At 37.1% G+C, this 21,886-nt stretch overlaps 5 protein-coding genes across 5 annotated transcripts in view; 1 reads left to right on the forward strand and 4 right to left on the reverse strand.

Moving 5' to 3' along the window:
* The window catches only part of sart3 (spliceosome associated factor 3, U4/U6 recycling protein), a 31,177-nt gene extending 30,008 nt beyond the window's left edge, over positions 1 to 1,169 (reverse strand). Inside the window, exon 1 of the mRNA XM_067407775.1 lies at positions 972 to 1,169. Coding sequence (XP_067263876.1) covers positions 972 to 1,169 — 198 coding nt within the window. The remainder of the gene's footprint in view (positions 1 to 971) is intronic.
* An 839-nt stretch (positions 1,170 to 2,008) lies between these two features.
* On the forward strand, positions 2,009 to 10,175 carry iscua (iron-sulfur cluster assembly enzyme a). Its single transcript, XM_067407150.1, has 5 exons — positions 2,009 to 2,138; positions 7,823 to 7,936; positions 9,189 to 9,299; positions 9,413 to 9,491; positions 9,586 to 10,175. The coding sequence occupies exons 1-5, from the start codon at positions 2,037 to 2,039 to the stop codon at positions 9,672 to 9,674; spliced, it is 495 nt and encodes a 164-aa protein (XP_067263251.1). The 5' UTR covers positions 2,009 to 2,036; the 3' UTR covers positions 9,675 to 10,175.
* A 78-nt stretch (positions 10,176 to 10,253) lies between these two features.
* si:ch211-191d15.2 (oligodendrocyte-myelin glycoprotein) lies at positions 10,254 to 11,645 on the reverse strand. Its single transcript, XM_067408231.1, has one exon. The coding sequence runs from the start codon at positions 11,643 to 11,645 to the stop codon at positions 10,254 to 10,256; it is 1,392 nt and encodes a 463-aa protein (XP_067264332.1).
* Positions 11,646 to 13,788: 2,143 nt separating this feature from the next.
* Positions 13,789 to 17,056, reverse strand: tmem119a (transmembrane protein 119a). Its single transcript, XM_067408129.1, has 2 exons — positions 16,929 to 17,056; positions 13,789 to 14,859 (listed from the first exon to the last, which is right to left on the reverse strand). Exon 2 carries the CDS (start codon positions 14,842 to 14,844, stop codon positions 14,170 to 14,172), a length of 675 nt encoding a protein of 224 aa, XP_067264230.1. The 5' UTR covers positions 14,845 to 14,859; positions 16,929 to 17,056; the 3' UTR covers positions 13,789 to 14,169.
* A 1,761-nt stretch (positions 17,057 to 18,817) lies between these two features.
* On the reverse strand, positions 18,818 to 21,744 carry selplg (selectin P ligand). Its single transcript, XM_067405614.1, has 2 exons — positions 21,608 to 21,744; positions 18,818 to 21,120 (listed from the first exon to the last, which is right to left on the reverse strand). Exons 1-2 carry the CDS (start codon positions 21,608 to 21,610, stop codon positions 20,206 to 20,208), a joined length of 918 nt encoding a protein of 305 aa, XP_067261715.1. The 5' UTR covers positions 21,611 to 21,744; the 3' UTR covers positions 18,818 to 20,205.
* Between the last annotated feature and the right edge of the window lie 142 nt (positions 21,745 to 21,886).

Raw genomic sequence — 21,886 nt, forward strand, 5'->3', positions numbered from 1 at the left:
TTAGCAGGGCTTTTGGATAGTCTAGCTGGTCTGGCTGCAAATTTTAAGTATTTGGCATAACATATGAATTTATGCATTTGGAAGATGCTTTTATCATAAGCGACCTGCACTGCATCCAAGGTATACATTTTATCAGCTCATTCTTTCCCTGGAAATGAAACCCATGACCTTGGTGTTTCTAGCTAGACCATCTTAAACCAGCTAGGGTTGGTTTCGACAGTTTTTTAAAACAAACATGCAGTACCGGCACATTGGTGTTTTCTTTAGCTGTTCTCAGTTTGTCAAATCAGAAATAGCATCTACTCCAAAACAGAAGGCAAAACACAAGGAATCCCAAACCAAACATGTGGACATGACCACTGCGCAACAGTATCTTCACCCCCCTAAAATCCTCCTGCTACGGCATTTGGTCTGCAGATCAAAACTAATGTGTAGTAATCGTGATTCAAGTCTAAAATCATCACAGCATCTAATAGTCGTCGTCTCTCGACAACTGTGTTGCATACAGCTCCCTCAATACGAGCTCTATGGCGCGTATTTGAACTCCATGCGCACAGCACGCGTCATCAAAACAATCCAACAGTAAACTTTATTCTTATATATTTCACTTACAGTCTTTAGACATGCAAGGTCACAAAAATCCATAGACACATTTAGGACTGCGTATAGGTGGAAAACAAGTAAAAAGGCCAAATGAAAGGGCAGTTTGGAGGGTTTAAATATCATGACACAAGTGTTCGCTAGCTCACTTAAGCCTTTGCTAGCCACATTCCTCAGGAACACAGTAAAACATTTCTGTATTTTTATTACTTCTGGCCATGTTTTTTTTTTGTATGCCAAGCATGTATGACCTCTCTAGTAAACGGGCTCTGGCAAATACATGAGCAGAAGCTCCCCAGCAGAGTCGTCCGTGGGGTGTTTTGAGAGCTGCGTATGTGAAGAGAGCCGTTAGCCTCATTCATTCCTCTCACCTGCTCCTCCAGCCGCTGGATCTCCGCTTCATTCTCCCGCTCGTCCTCAGACGTGTCCTCTTCATCTTCCTCCTCGGAATGCTCAACTCCCATCCCTTCTTCTTCTTCCTCCTCCGACTCCATCTCTCGTTCCATGCCCTCAGCCTCCTCTTCGATATCTGGCAACAACGTCTGCTCTTCGTTACCCGTCGCCGCCATGTTGAGTACTATCTGCCTGGAAACAGGGGCAGGGCTCGCGCACACAACACGAGAGCTCGCGCGAAAAACAGGGGGCTCGTGCAACCAGAAGGCGGGGCTCAAGGGAAAAGCAGGGGGCGCGTCCCAAATACAGGCATTGGCCGCTGTCAGCTTAGCATATTTGTTTCTGTAGTCCTTTCCAACGAAATTCTTTGTGGTAGCTTGGAAAACTATCTTCGTTTGTCAATATCTGCATATAAATATTAAAGAATATTCAATATAAAATAGAAATATTCTTCATGATTTGTCCAATGCAGCAGTAATAACACAAATACACTGAAATTCCCTAATATTCACATATAATGTGCATGTTAAAAGTCAAATATTTAATGTTACTCATGTAAACATGCTAAATATTATATTTGTAAATGTTATAATTATGTGCAGGATGAAATTGCTCCCCCTACTGGTTGAGTTCCGTGATAGCTCCCACTGTCGGGGGGCATGTTTTTGCAAGCGGTACTCATCAGTGCAGAGTAGTAACATCAAATAATTAGAAATACATAAGTGCATATATAAATATAAAGGTGGAATTCATATTATAATAAAAGATTACTACGATATGAGCAATGGAGACGTGCTCCCTTGCTGGTTGAATGCAGTGAATTCGCTGCCACAATCAGTTGAATGCTTAATGTTTTGTGCAAAACAACAATGATATTAATTATAAGGCAGAAATTATATATGCAATATTATATTAAGGCGAAATTTATAATATGTACAGTTTAAAAACTTGTGTAAAATAGATGACATTTGTATAATGAGGTGTTTGGTGAAAGCGCGCCCCCTGCCAGTTGAGCCCAGTGTGTGCAGCTGTAGTCGGTCATCATGGCGTTAGCAGCGGCAGCAAAGCGCTGTGCATCCTCTGCACTTTTAAATAGATCATTGTCATTACCCGAGCTCGTATCCGCCTACTCTTATCATAAAAAGGTAAATATCACTTCTTGTCTTACGGCTGACCATCCAACAATAATTAAACTATGATTTATTCAATTGTAGTTCCTAATGTTTTAAGAGAACAACTTTGCCCCAGCGTGGTTGCTAGCTAGGCTAACATTAGATAACTGCGCATGTAAACAAATCAGCAGAACATTGTACGTTTGACAATATATTCACTAGTCTGCTTAACCCTCATGTTGTGTTCGGGTCAATTTGACCCGAACACCAATTTTCTTTTTCCCGAAAATACTAGTTAATGTTATCGCTTTGGACTGAAACTTAGTGACTTTGTTCCCAAAGGGTATAACTAAATCTCAATATTTTTTTGGACATTTTCTTAATTTTTTGTGGGGGTTTTGTTACCTTGTTACACTCGTGGTGTTCCCGGTCAAAAATGACCGGCCCATAAAAAATAGCTTATAAATCACTCATTATACCATATTTTCACCCAATCTTGGATTCAATCTTTTTGTCAACTTGTTCTCTTTCAATTAGGACTGGTTTTATATTTCTGTTTGCATCTGATTAATCGTGGGCCTCATTTATCTGAGAGTAGGCATCTCATTTTTTGAGTAAATTTTTTAAAATTTTTGAATAATTTTGGAAATATTAAATAAAATCTGAAGAAAATTGGTATTGTTGATCACACTAGTCTACTCTAATGTTTCACCAGGAATTTTGTTTTGAAACTTTTGTTTTGTAAAAAATATGGCACATAGTCACACTTGTGGTGTTCCCGGTCAAAAATGACCGGCCTATAAAAAATAGCTTATAAATCACTCATTATACCATATTTTCACCCAATCTTGGATTCAATCTTTTTGTCAACTTGTTCTCTTTCAATTAGGACTGGTTTTATATTTCTGTTTGCATCTGATTAATCATGGGCCTCATTTATCTGAGAGTAGGCATCTCATTTTTTTGAGTAAAAAACAAATAATTTGTGGGTAAATTTGGAAATATTAAAAAAAAATATGAAAAAAATGGCTACTGTTGATCACACTAGTCTACTCTAATGTTTCACCAGGAATTTTGTTTTGAAACTTTTGTTTTGTAAAAAATATGGCACATAGTCACACTTGTGGTGTTCCCGGTCAAAAATGACCGGCCTATAAAAAATAGCTTATAAATCACTCATTATACCATATTTTCACCCAATCTTGGATTCAATCTTTTTATCAGCTTGTTCTCTTTCAATTAGGACTGGTTTTATATTTCTGTTTGCATCTGATCAATCATGGGCCTCATTTATCTGAGAGTAGGCATGGTCAAAAATGGTCACAATGGCCGACCATTGAAAGTGAATGGGAGAGACTGAAAATAACAGAACAATTTAGTTTTCAGGAGCATGTTCATTATTTTCATGTACATATATGAGCATATGTGCTTGCAAACATCGAGCCCTTGGACCTGTGCATGTATCGATACATTTATACACACGCTACCCAGACACACACACGTTAAAACATACAAACTTTTTTTGAGTATTACACACATTCTTTTCCACAGAGAGAAATTTGATCCTACCCTAACCTGCATCTAATATACATTTATCCATCTGACATTAACACACACACACACACACACACACACACACACACACACACACACAAACACAAACTCGCCGTGACTCCAGTGACCCGGCTTCAAAGAAGAAGGATTTGCTTTATAATTAAAATTTCCTGATAATTCACTCACCCCATGTCTTTCTTTCTTCAGTTGAAAGGAAAATAAGGTTGAGGAAAACTTTGCAGGATTTTTCTCCATATTGTGGACTTCACTGGAGTACAACGGGTAACTTCTTCATGAGTTTGACAACACATGTGCTGCAAAAGTTCACAACGCAACCAAATACAAAAACACGCTGCAAAAGTTCACAACGCAACCAAATACAGAAATGCGCTGCAAAAATTCACAACGCAACCAAATACAAAAACATGCTGCAAAAGTTCACAACGCAACCAAACACAGAAATGCGCTGCAAAAATTCACAACGCAACCAAATACAAAAACACGCTGCAAAAGTTCACAACGCAACCAAACACAGAAACGCGCTGCAAAAGTTCACAACGCAACCAAACACAGAAACGCGCTGCAAAAGTTCACAACGCAACCAAATACAAAAACACGCTGCAAAAGTTCACAACGCAACCAAACACAGAAACGCGCTGCAAAAGTTCACAACGCAACCAAACACAGAAACGCGCTGCAAAAGTTCACAACGCAACCAAACACAGAAACGCGCTGCAAAAGTTCACAACGCAACCAAATACAAAAACATGCTGCAAAAATTCACAACGCAACCAAATACAAAAACATGCTGCATAAGTTCACAACGCAACCAAATACAGAAACGCGCTGCAAAAATTCACAACGCAACCAAATACAAAAACGCGCTGCAAAAGTTCACAACGCAACCAAATACAGAAACGCGCTGCAAAAGTTCACAACGCAACCAAACACAGAAACGCAGCTGCAAAGTTCACAACGCAACCAAATGCAGAAAACGCGCTGCAAAAGTTCACAAACGCAACCAAACACAGAAACGCGCTGCAAAAGTTCACAACGCAACCAAATACAAAAACGCGCTGCAAAAGTTCACAAGCATGACCAAATACAGAAACGCAGCTGAAAAAGTTCACAACGCAACCAAATACAAAAACGCAGCTGCAAAAGTTCACAACGCAACCAAATACAAAAAACGCGCTGAAAAAGTTCACAACGCAACCAAATACAAGCAGCAGCTGAAAAAGTTCACAACGCAACCAAATACAGAAACGCAGCTGAAAAAGTTCACAACGCAACCAAATACAGAAACGCGCTGAAAAAGTTCACAACGCAACCAAACACAGAAAGCAGCTGCAAAAGTTCACAACGCAACCAAATACAAACGCAGCTGCAAAAGTTCACATGACGCAACCAAACACAGAAACGCGCTGCAAAAGTTCACAACGCAACCAAATGCAGAAAACACGCTGCAAAAGTTCACAACGCAACCAAACACAGAAACGCGCTGCAAAAGTTCACAACGCAACCAAACACAGAAACGCGCAGCAAAAGTTCACAACGAAACCAAATAAAAAAACTCGCTGCAAAAGTTCACAACGCAACCAAACACAGAAACGCAGCTGCAAAAGTTCACAACGCAACCAAACACAGAAGCAGCTGCAAAAATTCACAACGCAACCAAATACAAAAACACGCTGCAAAAGTTCACAACGCAACCAAACACAGAAAGCAGCGCTGCAAAAGTTCACAACGCAACCAAACACAGAAACGCAGCTGCAAAAGTTCACAACGCAACCAAATACAAAAACACGATGCAAAAGTACACAACGCAACCAAACAAATAAACTCGCTGCAAAAGTTCACAACGCAACCAAACACAGAAACGCGCTGCAAAAGTTCACAACGCAACCAAACACAGAAACGCGCTGCAAAAGTTCACAACGCAACCAAATACAAAAACATGCTGCAAAAATTCTGGCAGCAACCAAATACAAAAACATGCTGCATAAGTTCACAACGCAACCAAATACAGAAAAGCAGCGCTGCAAAAATTCACAACGCAACCAAATACAAAAAGCAGCGCTGCAAAAGTTCACAAACGCAACCAAATACAGAAAAGCGCGCTGCAAAAGTTCACAACGCAACCAAACACAAGAAACGCGCTGCAAAAGTTCACAACGCAACCAAATGCAGAAGCAACGCTGCAAAAGTTCACAACGCAACCAAACACAGAAAACGCGCTGCAAAAGTTCACAACGCAACCAAATACAAAAAACGCGCTGCAAAAGTTCACAAACGCAACCAAATACAGAAACGCGCTGAAAAAAGTTCACAACGCAACCAAATACAAAAAACGCAGCTGCAAAAGTTCACAACGCAACCAAATACAAAAACGCGCTGAAAAAGTTCACAACGCAACCAAATACAGAAACGCGCTGAAAAAGTTCACAACGCAACCAAATACAGAAACGCGCTGAAAAAGTTCACAACGCAACCAAATACAGAAACGCGCTGAAAAAGTTCACAACGCAACCAAACACAGAAACGCGCTGCAAAAGTTCACAACGCAACCAAATACAAAAACGCGCTGAAAAAGTTCACAACGCAACCAAACACAGAAACGCGCTGAAAAAGTTCACAACGCAACCAAATACAAAAACGCGCTGCAAAAGTTCACAACGCAACCAAACACAGAAACGCGCTGCAAAAGTTCACAACGCAACCAAATACAAAAAACGCGCTGCAAAAGTTCACAACGCAACCAAATACAAAAAACGAGCTGCAAAGTTTACATGCACAGGTCCAAAGGGCTCGATGTTTGCAAGCACATATGCTCATATGTGTACATGAAAATAATGAACATGCTCCTGAAAACTAAATTGTTCTGTTATTTTCAATCTCTCCCATTCACTTTCAATGGTCGGCCATTGTGACCATTTTGACCATGCCTACTCTCAGATAAATGAGGCCCACGATTAATCAGATGCAAACAGGATATAAAACCAGTCCTAATTGAAAGAGAACAAGTTGACAAAAAGATTGAATCCAAGATTGGGTCAAAATATGTTATAATGAGTGATTTATAAGCTATTTTTTATAGGCGGTCATTTTTGACCGGGAACACCACAAGTGTGACTATGTGCCATATTTTTTACAAAACAAAAGTTTCAAAACAAAATTCCTGGTGAAACATTAGAGTAGACTAGTGTGATCAACAGTAGCCATTTTTCATATTTTTTTTTTTAATATTTCCAAATTTACTCATAAATTATTTGTTTTTTACTCAAAAAATGAGATGCCTACTCTCAGATAAATGAGGCCCATGATTAATCAGATGCAAACAGAAATATAAAACCAGTCCTAATTGAAAGAGAACAAGTTGACAAAAAGATTGAATCCAAGATTGGGTGAAAATATGGTATAATGAGTGATTTATAAGCTATTTTTTATAGGCCGGTCATTTTTGACCGGGAACACCACAAGTGTGACTATGTGCCATATTTTTTTACAAAACAAAAGTTTCAAAACAAAATTCCTGGTGAAACATTAGAGTAGACTAGTGTGATCAACAATACCAATTTTCTTCAGATTTTATTTAATATTTCCAAAATTATTCAAAAATTTAAAAAAAATTACTAAAAAAATGAAACCAGTCCTAATTGAAAGAGAACTTGTTGACAAAAAGATTGAATCCAAGATTGGGTGAAAATATGGTATAATGAGTGATTTATATGCTTTTTTTTATGGGCCGGTCATTTTTGACCGGGAACATCACATGTGTTATAGGGTTTTGAACACAACCTGAGGGTTAAGTATAAAATTCATGTCATTTCAACTGAATTTTTGTCTGAGATAAAATGACATTCATCCATATTTACAGTTAGCTTCATAATCAACCCGATTACGTTACCTGTCCTATAAACTCATCAGTGATGTCTTTCAGTATATTAACTGTGCCACAGGTTAATAAACCTATGTTTTTTGTATATTGATAGTACACTAAAGAATGACCAATAAATATCAATGATCTGTAATGTTATGCTATGAAGGTCACTGTCATTATCTATCAAGGGAACTTTTTCATTTGGTGTAAATTGTCATTCTCACCAGTCCTCAGATTAATTGTCTTTGATTGTTAAATATGATCAGCATGCTTTTTTCTGAAGGTGGTGGACCACTATGAAAACCCTAGAAATGTGGGTTCCCTGGATAAGAATGCCAAGAATGTGGGCACTGGTTTGGTAGGCGCACCTGCATGCGGGGATGTAATGAAACTGCAGGTAAGAACTTTTTGCTTTTAAAAAAATGATGAGGCTGAATACAGCAATATTTGTCAACGGTTTAAAATAAAAATGCTAATTATAGTAGTATCTATTTGTCCGGTTTTAGGTCAGACAATCTGGTTTTAATACCATATATGTCAGCCAGGAGCCAGATGCTCATTTTAGATCATCACTATTTTATACTTTATCCAATGGTATAACATTAATAAATAGTTAATTGATTAGATATAGTTTAAGTTTAAGCTAAATGACATAACATTATATTACATAATATTGAGTGTTTTTGCTCCAAAATAGTTCCAAACCAGTTCCAAACCAGAGTCACAGCAGAACGTTTGTGTTACACAGTGGTGTTTCTTTCTTAAATGATTCAGCGTTTTTAATGATTCAATGACCCATTCATAAAAATACTCACTTGCTTCGTTCCTGAATGAATTGGCCATTTTGAATGAAATGGTTAAATTAATTAATGAATTAATCAATGACTCCCTTATTAATACAGTGATTTGTTGCCACCTACTGGCAGTTTTAGTTTCACATTTAAAGTATAATTTCTTTTTTTCAAAATTTCAATATTTATATATTCAATATATTTTTTTTATTTAAAGCATGAATTATATTACTTTTTTGTTTTGCATTTGTAAACAGTCTGTTAATACATCTAAATGCCACTTCAGATGCAGCTTCTGTGCCACCTCTGCAGTGCAAAGATGGATTTTGTCTGATTTTATTTGATTAGTAACAGCTTATTCTGATTGCATTTATTGAATAAATGTAAACATTTAAATGAAAGGGGGACACAAAGGTTGCCTTTAAAAGTAAAAAGGACCCTGGAAATCGATTTAAATAACACCCCTTAATGGAAAAGTTCTGGAAAAGTTTCCTTTTCTAGGAAATACTAAACGAATTACAACAAAGTATGCCATGGATCTGTGTTTGGTCTTAAAGTGACAGCAGCCTAATATACCTATTTGCTGCTCTGTCATTAATCTGAATCAAACAAAAGAGAAAATAACTTGCTGCCCTTGACTGAATTACTTTTACCTTTTAAAAGGAATACATTTATATTTAATTAAGAATATGCAAAAAATTTATAAAATTTCTGTACTAATAACATAAAATAACACAAAATAACTTCATGATATATGATTGTTATTATGAAATAAAATGTCTGATCATGTCATATCGCCCACTTCAAAAAATATATGTACATAACACTGATCATTCACTTGATTCTTTTGTTTTGCAGATTCAGGTGGATGAGAATGGAAAGATAATAGACGCCAGATTCAAAACATTTGGATGTGGCTCAGCCATTGCTTCCAGCTCACTGGCCACAGAGTGGGTGAAGGGGAAATCGGTGAGTCATTGTGACTCAGACCAACACACACATTCACAGTGTGATCAGATTATCTCATTGTGCTCCATATTTGTTCTCAAACATTCCTACATTTGTAATGTCCTCTTTTACAGATTGATGAAGCCCTGAAAATCAAAAACACAGAGATTGCCAAAGAACTTTGTCTACCACCAGTCAAACTACATTGCTCTAGTAAGCATCAAAATGATTGTTTGAGACTGCAAACACATTGAGGGTGTCAAAAAGACATGGACTCAAATGCTGTGTTAATTTTTTTTTCTGGCAGTGCTTGCAGAAGATGCGATCAAGGCTGCATTAGCAGACTACAGGCTCAAACAGAAGAACAAGGAGACGTTGGCAGAAGCTCGAAATTAATGTCCTAATTCACCAATGAGTCACTGTCACCCACTCTTGCTGTGACTCAGGAAAAAATGGTGTAGTTTATTCCCTTATTGAGGTTGTAATAAACATAATAGCCAGTGTCTATCATTACTGCTATATGCACACTGCCTTAGCATTGCTGGTTTGAAGTGCTTTGTATTGACAGACTGTGGGGATCTTTGGATTAAAGTTTTTTTCTGTATCTCTCTGAATCACGCACATTAAAATAAACTTTGATTCCTGAAGATCTCATTCTGAATCTGATCTCATGAAATGTCCTCAATATTACATTTATAATACTAAAATGCTTTTAAATGTATTCTACTACACTTTATAAAAAGTAAAGTATGGGTTTTGAAAAAAATGTACATTTGTTAAGCTTTGCAGGAGGGTCATTATAGTTTTGGCAGTGATTTGTAAGCAAAAAAATGACACCAAAAAAACAGATACCTGGGCTTTGATGCTGTATTATTTCTTGCAAAAACTTAATAAAGCTCTAGATGTTAATGTTGCATCAACCATTGTTTTGTATTATCCCCTACATATTCTTCTGCACTAAAAAGCTGTCTGTAATTATGAATGTGTGCTAATGTCTTCTTGAACCTGTGGAAACGGTGCAACTCTCAAGTTTCGGAGCAGGATGTTCTTCAGTACCAGAAGCACTGTGAGCATCAGAAGTCCTGTAAGCACACAAAGAATAGCCAGGACCGCAATGAGCACTGGGTCACTGGACTGCAGCATTGTCCGAGGAGTGAATTCGATGTCTCTAGTTGTGGTCATTGAACGAGTAGTTGCTGATGATCCTGGTTGCCGACCTGTTGAATTCTCCACACAGCCAGGTTCCTCATCTGTGGCTGGACTGTTGGGTACTTGGGTGGACGGGGGTATAAAAGATGTCAAATTTAGCGAGAGACAGTTTTCGTAGCTCAGTCTCTCTAAAGTGGGCTGGTCTGATCCAAAGAAGGACCTTGGTATTGTGCTCTCTGGCAAAGATTTTTGACATCTAAATGAACTTGTATTGCATGCAACATCAGATCTAACCAACATCGATGTAGTCTGTTCTATATGACTTTCAACCACTTTTCCAGTTTCTGTGCTTGTATTTACAGATGACATTCTCTCAACTGGCTTAAAAAGTTTTGGACAGATGGCCATGACCGACAGAGTTAATAGCAACTTATGTGCAAGGTGCAAAGGTGTTGTACATACTAGATCCGATGCCATCCGTAACCTGTCCATCAGAAGCCACTTATAAAGATACATGATGTCACACTCACAAACCCACAGGTTATTGGCTAGCTCCACCGACTGGAGACGGGACAATCCATCAAAAGCCTGCTCGGGTATAGAGCGTAAACAGTTACTGTTAATCTTTAACACTTGCAAGTTCACCAATGCACCCAGCGAGGACGAATCTAGGGTAGATATGCAGTTTGCCGACACGTCGAGGTGTGTCAGCGAAGAAGGTAAGTTAGGTGGCAGATGAGACAATCTGTTCCCCTTAAGAGTCAACCTCCTCAGTTTGGTCAGACCTAGCAGCGCTCCTGGCTGAATCGCTCGTATCCGGTTATCCTCTAGGTCCAGGCGTGTGAGGTTTCCAAGCTGCCTTAGAGATCCAGCAGTGATGTAGGTGATCTGATTCTCTTGAAGCTGAAGGGTCTCTAGACTCGACGGCAGCCCCCGAGGGAAACGAACCAGTTGGTTGTGGCTGAGGCTCAGTTCCTGTAGGCCTGAGTACGGTTGAAACACATTATCCACATTGCAGAGCCGATTCCGGGCTACAGAGAGGACGGCGGTGCTTAGGGGGACAGAGCGAGGCAGAGTATGTAGACCAAGAGACTCGCACAGAACCAGAGCACCAGAATGGGGACAGCAGCAGCCGTTGGGACAGGGTGACACAACCAGGCCGGCAAGGAGTGATGAACAGAGATACAACAAGAGACAGTAGAGAAGACTAGGACGCATGGCTCACTTGAGGGAAGAAGATTAAGAGGGATTGATAAGGGAAAGAGAAAAGAAAAGTTAGTAACTGCTTTTCTTTTACCGCAAATTAATCTGTTGAACAAACTTAATTACCATGATGGACTCTGCGACTCCTCCAGGTTGTATTTCCTTTCATGCGCGTCTTGAGCTTGACTCCAAACGCCTTATCAAATGTGTTACTTAGACATAGAGATGTAGTACTCACCATTATTGCCCTGTTTCAGCTGACCCCTTTGCTTTCACTCTTCGTTCTTTCCTCTTGTCCCTTCTAAAGAATGGTCCGTGCTCACCCTGAAAATTCTGGGTAGCGGCCCATCAAACTTTAATGGCAGCCTTAAGGTTTTGAGTTACCTGTTTTGTATCTTCTTCACAATGTAAATTAACTGGGCACTCCAGTTGCTTTTCCCATGGCACAGCTGCACTGGGTTAGTAGAGTAGTTTTTTGTTAATAAGAATTCTGTGCAAGAAATATGTTATTTGATCGCCTGAAGAACAAAACTAGGTGGACCTCAAGTAAACTGTATATTTATGTTAATCATGGCTGGCCAAAATCATGTTCAAGTCCAAATCGAATCAGGAGTGATGAGAGCACATCACTCTCTCTGTGAGAGCAAGTGAGAGCAGTGTGTAATTCCAGAATTATTTAGCACCTCGTGGACAAAAGAGGGGAGAAATCGACCTTGAGCTATGGTTCTTTTTTGTGGCTCAAGTTTCTGGTTCATTAAGGCTTCACTTCATTTCTTTGATGTTTACTCTTTGGTGATGACTACCATCACTTGTCTTGGCCTCGCTGTAAGAAAATCTGTATATATTTTAAAAGGTCTGAAAATAACTTGCGTGGAGAATTCACATGTGACTGAACTTGTGAATTAATTTGGATAATCTATATTGGATTTATGAAGTTATCCACAAAAAGTTTAATACTGGCATAATGTAAGAATCATTGTCTGCTTCTGTCGCAACCAGTATGTTTCCATTAAAGCCAGATATTTCCAGATATGTCTGAAAAGCCTATTGTAATAAGCTTCTGAAATATTGATTGGATGTTGTATGGATGTGACAAAAGCTCTGTAGCTGCCGCCGTTATGCTCTGTTGGGATCTGTTACTGGGGTTCTTGAGTTTCATATGCTTCAGCTAAGCCAGCAATTCTTTTGACAAACCACACCATTCAAGACAAACTCACAGGACTCAAGAAAGTGGTTTGTTTTATATATCTAATCATTTATTACCATAAAAGTTCATTTAATTTTATTAAACATTTATATATGTTCTTCTTTGGGAGAGAGTGACATTTGCTCTCATCACTCCTGTGTGATTCGATTTGAACATAGTTTTGGCCGGCTGTATTTAATTTAACTAGTTTACTTGTGGTTCAACTAGTTTTGTACTTCAGACAATATATAAATAACACCTCTATCAAACTCATATTTTATTACAGTCAGAACATTTTTGTTTGTTTGTTTGTTTGTTTTGAAAGAAATTAATACTTTTATTCAGCAAAAACACATTAAAATCGATCAAAAGTCACAGTAAAGGCATTTATAATGGTACAAAAGTTTTGTATTTTAAATAAATTCCATTTTCATCAAAGAATCCTTAAAAAAAATAGCACTATTTCCATAAAACTAATAAGCAGCAAAACCAAATGTTTCTTGAGCACAAATTCAGAATATTTCTGAAGGATCAAGTGACACTGAAGACTGTAGAAATTATGCTGATAATCATCACAGAAAAAAAGCATTAAAAAATAGAAAACAGTTGTTTTAAATTATAATATTATTTCACAATATTAGTGTTTTTACTGTATTTTTGCTCAAAAAAAAAAAAAAATGTAGCATTGTTGAGCATAATGGACTTTTAAAAATATTTAAAAATCATACTGACCCCAAACATTTGAACGATAGTGAATCTGCATATGAAACTATTTATTTGAAACAGAGCAGGAGAGTAAATGTTTGGAGAGTTTATTTTCCTTATGACAAAATCATTTATACATACCTGACAAAAATGTAACTAATTAAATTCAATACTGAGGAAAGTCATGAAGTTTAGATAAAATAACAGTCATGTACAAAACCTGACAACATCTTCAGAAAATACAGTATAAATTATGGGTTACCATGCATAGACATTTCATTTGTAAAATATAACTCAAAAGAAAAAGTTTGAAAAGACATTTTCACGAGTATCCGAAAACTAGATAGTGATTCACAAAATAATTTCAAGTTTGTTGTGTACACCATTTTATTTTTCATATGAATAGTAAACTGTCAATTAATGTTTTTTTTGTGTGTTTTTTTGAGCAAAATCATTTTTAAAGAAACAAAATTGAACAGACACACATCATTTTTTCCCCACTCTTCCTCTGATGGTACATGGTTGGAAACATACACGGGTTGCAAAACAATGAGAAAGAGGGCATCTACCAAAAGATTCCAAACAGTAAAAAAGAAAAAGAAAAAAGTTTGAAATCAAGGTAATTCCTGCCCATTAAAGAAAAAGCTCTCACGCTGTGCTGTGATTGGCCTTTCTGAGGTGACACGTACAGACCAGTGGCTGACTGGAGGTGGCATTTGAGGTGGTTGGCTGAGGCTCCTCTTTCTTCTTGGGCTCATCTTTCTGCATCTCCACCTCTTCAACATCCTCCACCCTCTGGACCTCTTTCGGCTTGGGCCGGGGGTCTTTTCCTTCCTTCTCCCCCACCAATGCTTTAGTAGGTTCTCGTAGGGTCTTTGCAGTGGTTGTCTTGCCATCCTGGATCTGGTTATGAGGTTTCTCCATAGCTTTACTAGGCTGGCTCATGTATTTCCTGGGTGCGTAGGTCTTCGGAGGATAGTAGGCCTCGAGCTTGCGTTTATGGCTCATCGCTGAAGCACAGCAGACTATGAAAATGATAACTACCAACAGAGAGGTCACGACAATGATGAGGAGCAAGTTCTCCTTCAGAAAGTCCACCACCTGGTTGAAGATGAAGTCTTTAATGCGAATGAACGTGGCCGTTATGTTGGGAGATGGCGAGGGGGATGGGGGAATGTGGGTGGTACGAGCAATGGGGAAGATGAGTTCGGGTTCGTCCCCGCTGCCCTCCATGGAAACGTTGAATGGCGCAGGCTTGGCAAAGCAAACGCTGCCCCAGAGAGCAGTCAGGAGCAGACAGACAAAGCGCAAAGAGAGTGACATGCTTCCTCTAAAGACCTGTAAGAAAATGGACACAGACGTGGCCTTTACTAGTCATTCCCATAGAATCAGGAAGTGAGCATTTTTATGTTTCATCAAGGTGGTTACAGCAGTTTTTTTATAGTTATAATTTGGAAAAACATTTTATATTTAATTATATTTACTAGTGACCATTCAATTTTTATTAACAAACAGAAGGGCACAGAAATAATAATAATAAAAAAAGTATCCAAAAAGCACTATGGTATTACCATGGTATTATTTTTAAGTACCTTGTAGTGCCATGTAAAAATGATTAATATCCAATACTATGGTATATAATAAGTATAATAGAATTGTTATTTGATTACATAACAGTACAATGGTGTATTCTTGTCACCTTTTTATGTAGCCTACAATTTGCAATCTTAAAAATAACAGTTCTTTATTGGCATACACGAAGAACCTTTAACATCCAAAGAACCACTGAATGGTTCTTTATAGTGGAAAAGAGTTCTTTAGATTTTTAAAATGTTTTTCACACTTTTCACTGAAAGGTTTTTTGGTGAGCCAAAAATGCTTCTTCTATGACATCACTGAAAAAACACCCCCTTTTTTAAAGTGTAATCAACTTTTTTTCACCTTCAGTAAATGCAAAGAGACATCTAGATGGTCAGCTGTCTATCTACACACAGAGAGCTTTTATCAGTAATATCTGAATACTAGGTTTTCTTTGAGTCACAGGAAGGAAGCTGCTTGTATCAAACATGTCGCTTTAGAATCACTATACATGTTTCTGTTGCCTCGCAGGAGAGGAGCTATTCCTGTTACATCCAGTCATTACTTATTTGGGGTGGAGGCAGAGGGAATCCAGACCTGGTTTGTAATTTCCCTGCCTGGCTGATGCCACCCACTTACCACAGAAAAGCAAAAGCAAGGCCAGATATATATTTGTGAGGGCGCAGCAAGGCGTGGGAGAGCCACAGCTCACAGGCCTGTATTTACAGCCCAGCTGCTATGAGACGAGCCAGAGACCAGGGAGACTATTTCTGCTCTTGCGCAAGAACACATAATGTTCATACGTGCATCAAGACACTGCATTATGGGAAGATTTTTTTTTTTTTTCATGCTAGACATAAAACTTTTTTTTTTTTTTAATAATAATAACTCGGGGTATTTGTTAAAAAATAAATGACAGATTTGAACCATAACTCTCTTGACCAAGGAGTGGAATAGGGAACTTCCCAAATGAACACTACCAGAAATGGCAGTAAAACACACACACACACACACACACACACTGAGTATTATCCAATAGTCATCTCTTCAGATGCTTTACTTTAAAACTTAAATAAAAACATTTCCCCCTCAGTGCCGACCACACAGACTAACTCTCTGACCACATTCTTTCCTCTGCAAATAGGAAGGCGTTACACTCCCACATTTTGTATAAGTAATGTACGAGATGAAGTAATCTTCGCAATGTGTTACTGGAATGTTACTTAAATAATGAATAAGTGTCTGAATAGAATATGTGGTATCATCTGCATAGAAAAAAAAAAGAAAAAAAATCATAGTTATGAATCTAGGGTTTCAGATCCAAAAATACTGTATTGATTTTTAGGTGTAACTAACTGTCCTGAAAATTTGTTTTTCCAAATAGTTTGGCCTTTGCTATAGCACAGCATTAGACAATATAACTATTATATGTATAGGTCAATAGGAAAAATGTAACAAAGAGACACAAAAGTAAACACTCAAGCCACATTTAAAATAAATATCACAAAATATCAGTATCAAACAAAGGTTTTGTGCTAATGTGATGAATTAAGTTGGTTAAAGACCACTGGGTTAGAATTTGGTAAAGCTGCATAGACAAATTAAGCTGGTTCTAATAAATAGTCTAGCATTATTTGCTTAGAGATTTGATATTTTGTATTTACAACATTTACACATTCTTAAACACTTTTTGACGCCACTATATCAGGAAAACATTAAATTAATAATCAAAATGCATTTTTGAGAAGCTGAAATCTATACTGTATGTATAAAATGCAAATGAAACATCACATATACCATCTCAAAGAAGGAAATACAAAAATACTCACTGCTTGTGTTACTTCCGTTCTCTGATGCACTTTTACACCGTCACTTCAAGCTACAGGTAGTCAAAATAAATAAAGACAGGAAAACAGCTGCCTGTGTTGGTTCTCAAAAGCTTATGGAAGCTTCTGGCCATGTGGGTTTTCCTAAAAAATCAGGATAATTGCACAAGGACATTTCCCTCCTCTCTCTCCATCTCCTCCCTTTTTCTGTCCTTCTCTTTCTCTCCCCTTGAACACATGGATGCATAGGACAATCTAACTAAAAACTAATTCAGTTGACCTTTAGTCATTACTTAAATATATATATTGTTGTGAAATAAAAAAATCAAGTTCTGAAATGCTGTTAGACTTTTTACTTGTAATTGTTATTTTATTGAGCTTGGATGACGGACAAATTATGCCTATTGATTGCGATATATACTATCATGACTTTAAGTTCTATTAATGTAAAATACAATCTGATGACGTGTAAACGTGTTTCATTGTTTTGAGTTGTATGAACACTTCTTTTAATTTAGACGAACTTAAGTTAAGTGAAACTGGGCTGTGATTTATATTTCCCATCATGCTTTGCCCATGGCACTTGAAAGGGAGAGTATATGCTAAAAATTAAGTGTTATATAATGTTTTTTGCACAAGATTAATGGTAAGGGAGATTTAGCAGTAATTAGTGTTTTGTCATGCTAATTTAGAAGAGTTTCTGTTAATTTGGGTTTTTGGAGATTTACCATCATGGTGACAAGCGGTGCTTGGTAAGTTAATGTTACTTAGAAATGCGTCTTCACCTTATTTAAAACATTATTTTGGATCAACTTAAATAGTTGCATTCATGTTGACAATTACTAAGTTCATGTTACTTAGAAATGTGCTTTTATTGTGGCAAAAAAAAAAACATCTTCACCTTACTTAAAACATTATGTTGGATCAACTCAAAATATTGCTTTGAATTAATGTAATTCTCCCAATTGGCTTAAGTTAAAAATTCTAGTGGAAAACGTTAATATTTTTTTTTTTTTTTTGAACCAATGTTTTATTTTTTTAGAGTTTACAATCACCAAACGAGAAAGCAGTAAGATGTTACAAAATAATATATTAGGCTGTAAAATTCTTCACATTTTATCACTGTATTCAGTCACAGTTTTGTTTATTTTTACTACCGCAACCATTGATTAGTCAAAAGGTCAAAAACTGAACCCATTTACTTTCTTAAACGTTCTCCCAAATACTAAAATAGTTTATCTTCACAATCTTTGCTCTTTTTCAGAAACTTAATTTCCTACTGATGTCACACACAGCACAGGCTACTGGATTATATGATAACACTTTACAGTAAGGTTCATTAGTTAACAAGTTAACTACATTAGTTCAACTAAAAATGAACTGCACTTATACAGCATTTATTAAACTTTGTTAATGTTAATTTCAACATGCACTGTGAACTAACATGAACAAACAATGAACAACTGTATTTTCATTAACATTAACGAAGATTAGAAAATACAGTAACAAATGTATTGGTCATGGTTAGTTCATGTTAGTTAATACATTAACTAATGTTTAACTAATGAAACTTATTGTAAAGTGTTACCGATAATGTTTTAGCTATTTGACCTGGTTAATATTGTCAGCTGGTTAAACTTAGAAATGAAAGCTCATCTGCTGCCTTAAAAATGTGAGTGAACTCAACTTGAAGATAATCTTTGTTTCAACTCACAAATAGTCAAGACAATCGGTTACTTTAAGTTTAATCCACTGTCTCTATTTGTGATTTTTAAGGCAGCAGATGAGCTTTCATTTCTAAATTTAACCAGCTGAAAACGTTTTACAGTGATAGCTATTTGACTTGGTTAACATTATCCAATAGCCAACTTGAAGATAACCTTTGTTTCAACTCACAAATAGGCAAGACAATGGATTACTTTAAGTTGAATCCATTGTCTTGACTATTTGAGTTGAAACAAAGGTTATCTTCAAGTTGAGTTAACTTAAGTTTAGTTGAGTACACTCACAAAGACAGCAGGCGAACTTTAACCAGCTGAAAATGTTTTACAGTGGGCATTAGGCATTGTTTTACTCTTGTTCTGTTTGGCTCAATTCTGGTATATAGCAACACCCACAGCACAATCTATCTCAAATGGATAAAATTAAGAAATTCAATCACACTATGGAAGTAAAATGGTTTGGATACAGCAATTCAAACTGACTTGAGAATTTATTTAACATTTCTTAAATTAATTTGGGTATAACACTGTACAATGACTTGCATGTTATTTTGCACAACATTCATCTATCAAGATCCTAAACACATTCATACTAGAGTCGACTACACATACAGAATGTACATAGAAAAGTACGGGGACAATTATACAGTATAAAAAATAAAAAACTACAAAATTAAAAAGAAAATAAATGTGAAAAAGAGAAAACTTTTCTCAGTGTTAATCTTGAGTTTTTCAGTTGTGTTAATTATAAATGGCCAGTGTGTAACTTCAGCACAAAAGCAAAATTCTTTTTGGGAACTTGTGAAAGAATATATTTTATGTACATTTGCAATGATATGTTACGTTCAGACTGTGATAATCTCTAACATCACTCTGTTAGAGTAAATTACACAGCGCTGGTTGAACCACAGGCAGGAATAGAACATATTCAGCAGTATATGCTGCCAACCCTCACTAATGCCTGCAGCTCCTCAGAGAAAGTAGTATAGTATTTCAACACTAGAATGATTGTAAAAGATTCAAACATGCAAAAACATAATTAAAATATAAATGTTCCACTGATTAAATAGATAAAAACTTAATACATACAAAGATATATATATAAATCCTTAGAATTGAACATTTTTTTTTTTTTTAAATCAATAGTAAAGTACAGTAATAAGGTTATGGTTAATCCCAGTATTAAAAAAAAAAAAAAAGAACAGCAACAAATCAATCTAGATCAATAATGTGCTAGATCTACGTCTGAGCTATGAACGAACAGTAGTATAAAGAAAAAAAAAATGATGTGCATATATAACCTATTGCACAAAAAAAACAAAAAAACAAAAAGGTTGTAAAAGGCACTTCAAAGCCAGGTATCAAATTATTGAATGTCAGTGAGTGAGACTGAGAACCCCTTTGCACAGATATGCTGCAAACTGTATTTTTTGATATTTTTTGACAGTGCAAACCATTCTAGAGCTGAGCTTTGGTCAAACCTGAGCACTGACTTAAAATAACCACAGTGTTAGAGAGTAAACATATCCGTGCAAACAGCAGGTGAAAGGTCTAAACTTCTAAATAGGGCCCTCTGTATCAGGAAGAAAGCTGTTTAGAGTAAGATTATCTCCATCAGGATCTCCATCCTCAGTATTCGGGATCAGTGCTCCATTACTTTTAGGGTGTCGTCTTGGCTTTGGAACAGGGTGATCGGTATCATTCATAAGGGCAGAAATGCAGACCATCTCGGTCTCCTGGAGGAGATGTGCCTTGTGCCTGTATCTGTATGTCGAAAGTTTTGTAGCCAGGCAGATGGTGCTAATGATGAAGATGGTCGTCAGCGCAGCCATCGAGGCGATGGCGATGAGGCAGCGACTCACAAGTCTGCCCTCATGAGAAGAGGCAGTGGAACATGAGTGGGTTGTTGATGTGGTCGATTTTCTAGTGGTCGTTGAGATAGCTGCAGTGATACTTCTCGTATCCGTAGACATCTTTGTAGTGGCTGCTGTCATTCGCTTTTCTGTTACCTTACCGGGCTCCAACGATGCAGGAAGTGTGGGGGCAGAACTTCCTGCTTGTGAAATGTGTCCAGTACCATTGCTATTACTTGTTGTGGGAAGTTGGGTGTGCAAAGTACTCTCATTATGGACTGTCAGGTTCTCAGTTCCTGCAGAGTACTTCTGTTGGGTGCGGCTCAAATCTGGAGTATGATGGTAATCTTTAGTTGCGGAGACATTTAAATCCGGTATTACAGTTGTCACCTCTGCTGTCTGTAATGCACTCGAAGCCTTTAAAGTTTCCAGAGTGGTGCTACTTGTACTCTGGGCTTCAGCTACACTTTTTGTGCTGTGTGTGTCGTTGCTGTTTAGCGATGTGGTGTTGTGACTAATTTCCCTTTTCATCCTAAGATATCTTGATGTCACAAAACTACTCAAAGTCAGCAGCAAAACAAGAACTGATAAACACCCAAGTCGGTTAGTCACCATCGCCATCTGCACACATACATAAAAAAAAAAAAGTTAATAAAAAACATTCATAAGCATATTCATATACTGTCTGGATATTATTTGAAGCATATGGAGATGGGTCTTTAGACAAATGAGAACAAAATCAATAATGGAAGAGCAAAACATCTTGTTGTAACATTTAAATGGGTTACTCATACTTTGGTAATCTCATGTGGCATGTTGAGTTTGTGACTATAGCATGTGGTCGGACCATTTGGGTGAAATACTTCCTTTTAGCTGATAAATTGTTGTACTGTTATCAACACTTCACTACTCATTTTAAAATATATTATGATTATGGTCATGGTAACACTATGAAATTTAAATTTTTAACAATTTTCTTGCAGATAGTCAACCATGTACTTTCTCTACAGTTGAAGGATTTCAAAAATCACCACACCATATAAACATAGCATCTTATTTTAGATATTAAGTTTAAGTCAAAATTCAAACTGAAAACAAAACTACTTACCATCCGTTTCTACCACCGACCGGGTCTTGATCTGGAGTTCGACTGAAAAGTTAGGTCCCCTCACAAACTCACAACGCAATGTCACAAACCTACTCAATGTACAAATACAGGAAGTCAAACCTCATGAAGCGTCAGGCTAAAGCTGAGGTTCACAAACTGACGCAAACACGAATGAGCAAGAGAGATACTTAAATATCACATCTTAGTTCCTCTAAAATGGTAAGCTAGAACTTTTAACCAACCAACCTTGCTTTCACAAAAAGGTTATACAATTAGAGG

Source organism: Chanodichthys erythropterus, chromosome 13 (assembly GCF_024489055.1).
Source record: "Chanodichthys erythropterus isolate Z2021 chromosome 13, ASM2448905v1, whole genome shotgun sequence".
In the NCBI taxonomy this organism is placed as follows: Eukaryota; Metazoa; Chordata; class Actinopteri; order Cypriniformes; family Xenocyprididae; genus Chanodichthys; species Chanodichthys erythropterus.

Bases quoted from the DNA above. Each gene is read 5' to 3' on its own strand.
- si:ch211-191d15.2 (XM_067408231.1), bottom strand. From the start codon at position 11,645: ATGCGTCCTAGTCTTCTCTACTGTCTCTTGTTGTATCTCTGTTCATCA.
- iscua (XM_067407150.1), top strand. From the start codon at position 2,037: ATGGCGTTAGCAGCGGCAGCAAAGCGCTGTGCATCCTCTGCACTTTTA. The intron at 2,139-7,822 runs GTAAATATCACT...TTTTTTCTGAAG, and splicing joins CCTACTCTTATCATAAAAAG to GTGGTGGACCACTATGAAAA. The intron at 9,492-9,585 runs GTAAGCATCAAA...TTTTTCTGGCAG, and splicing joins AGTCAAACTACATTGCTCTA to TGCTTGCAGAAGATGCGATC.
- tmem119a (XM_067408129.1), bottom strand. From the start codon at position 14,844: ATGTCACTCTCTTTGCGCTTTGTCTGTCTGCTCCTGACTGCTCTCTGG.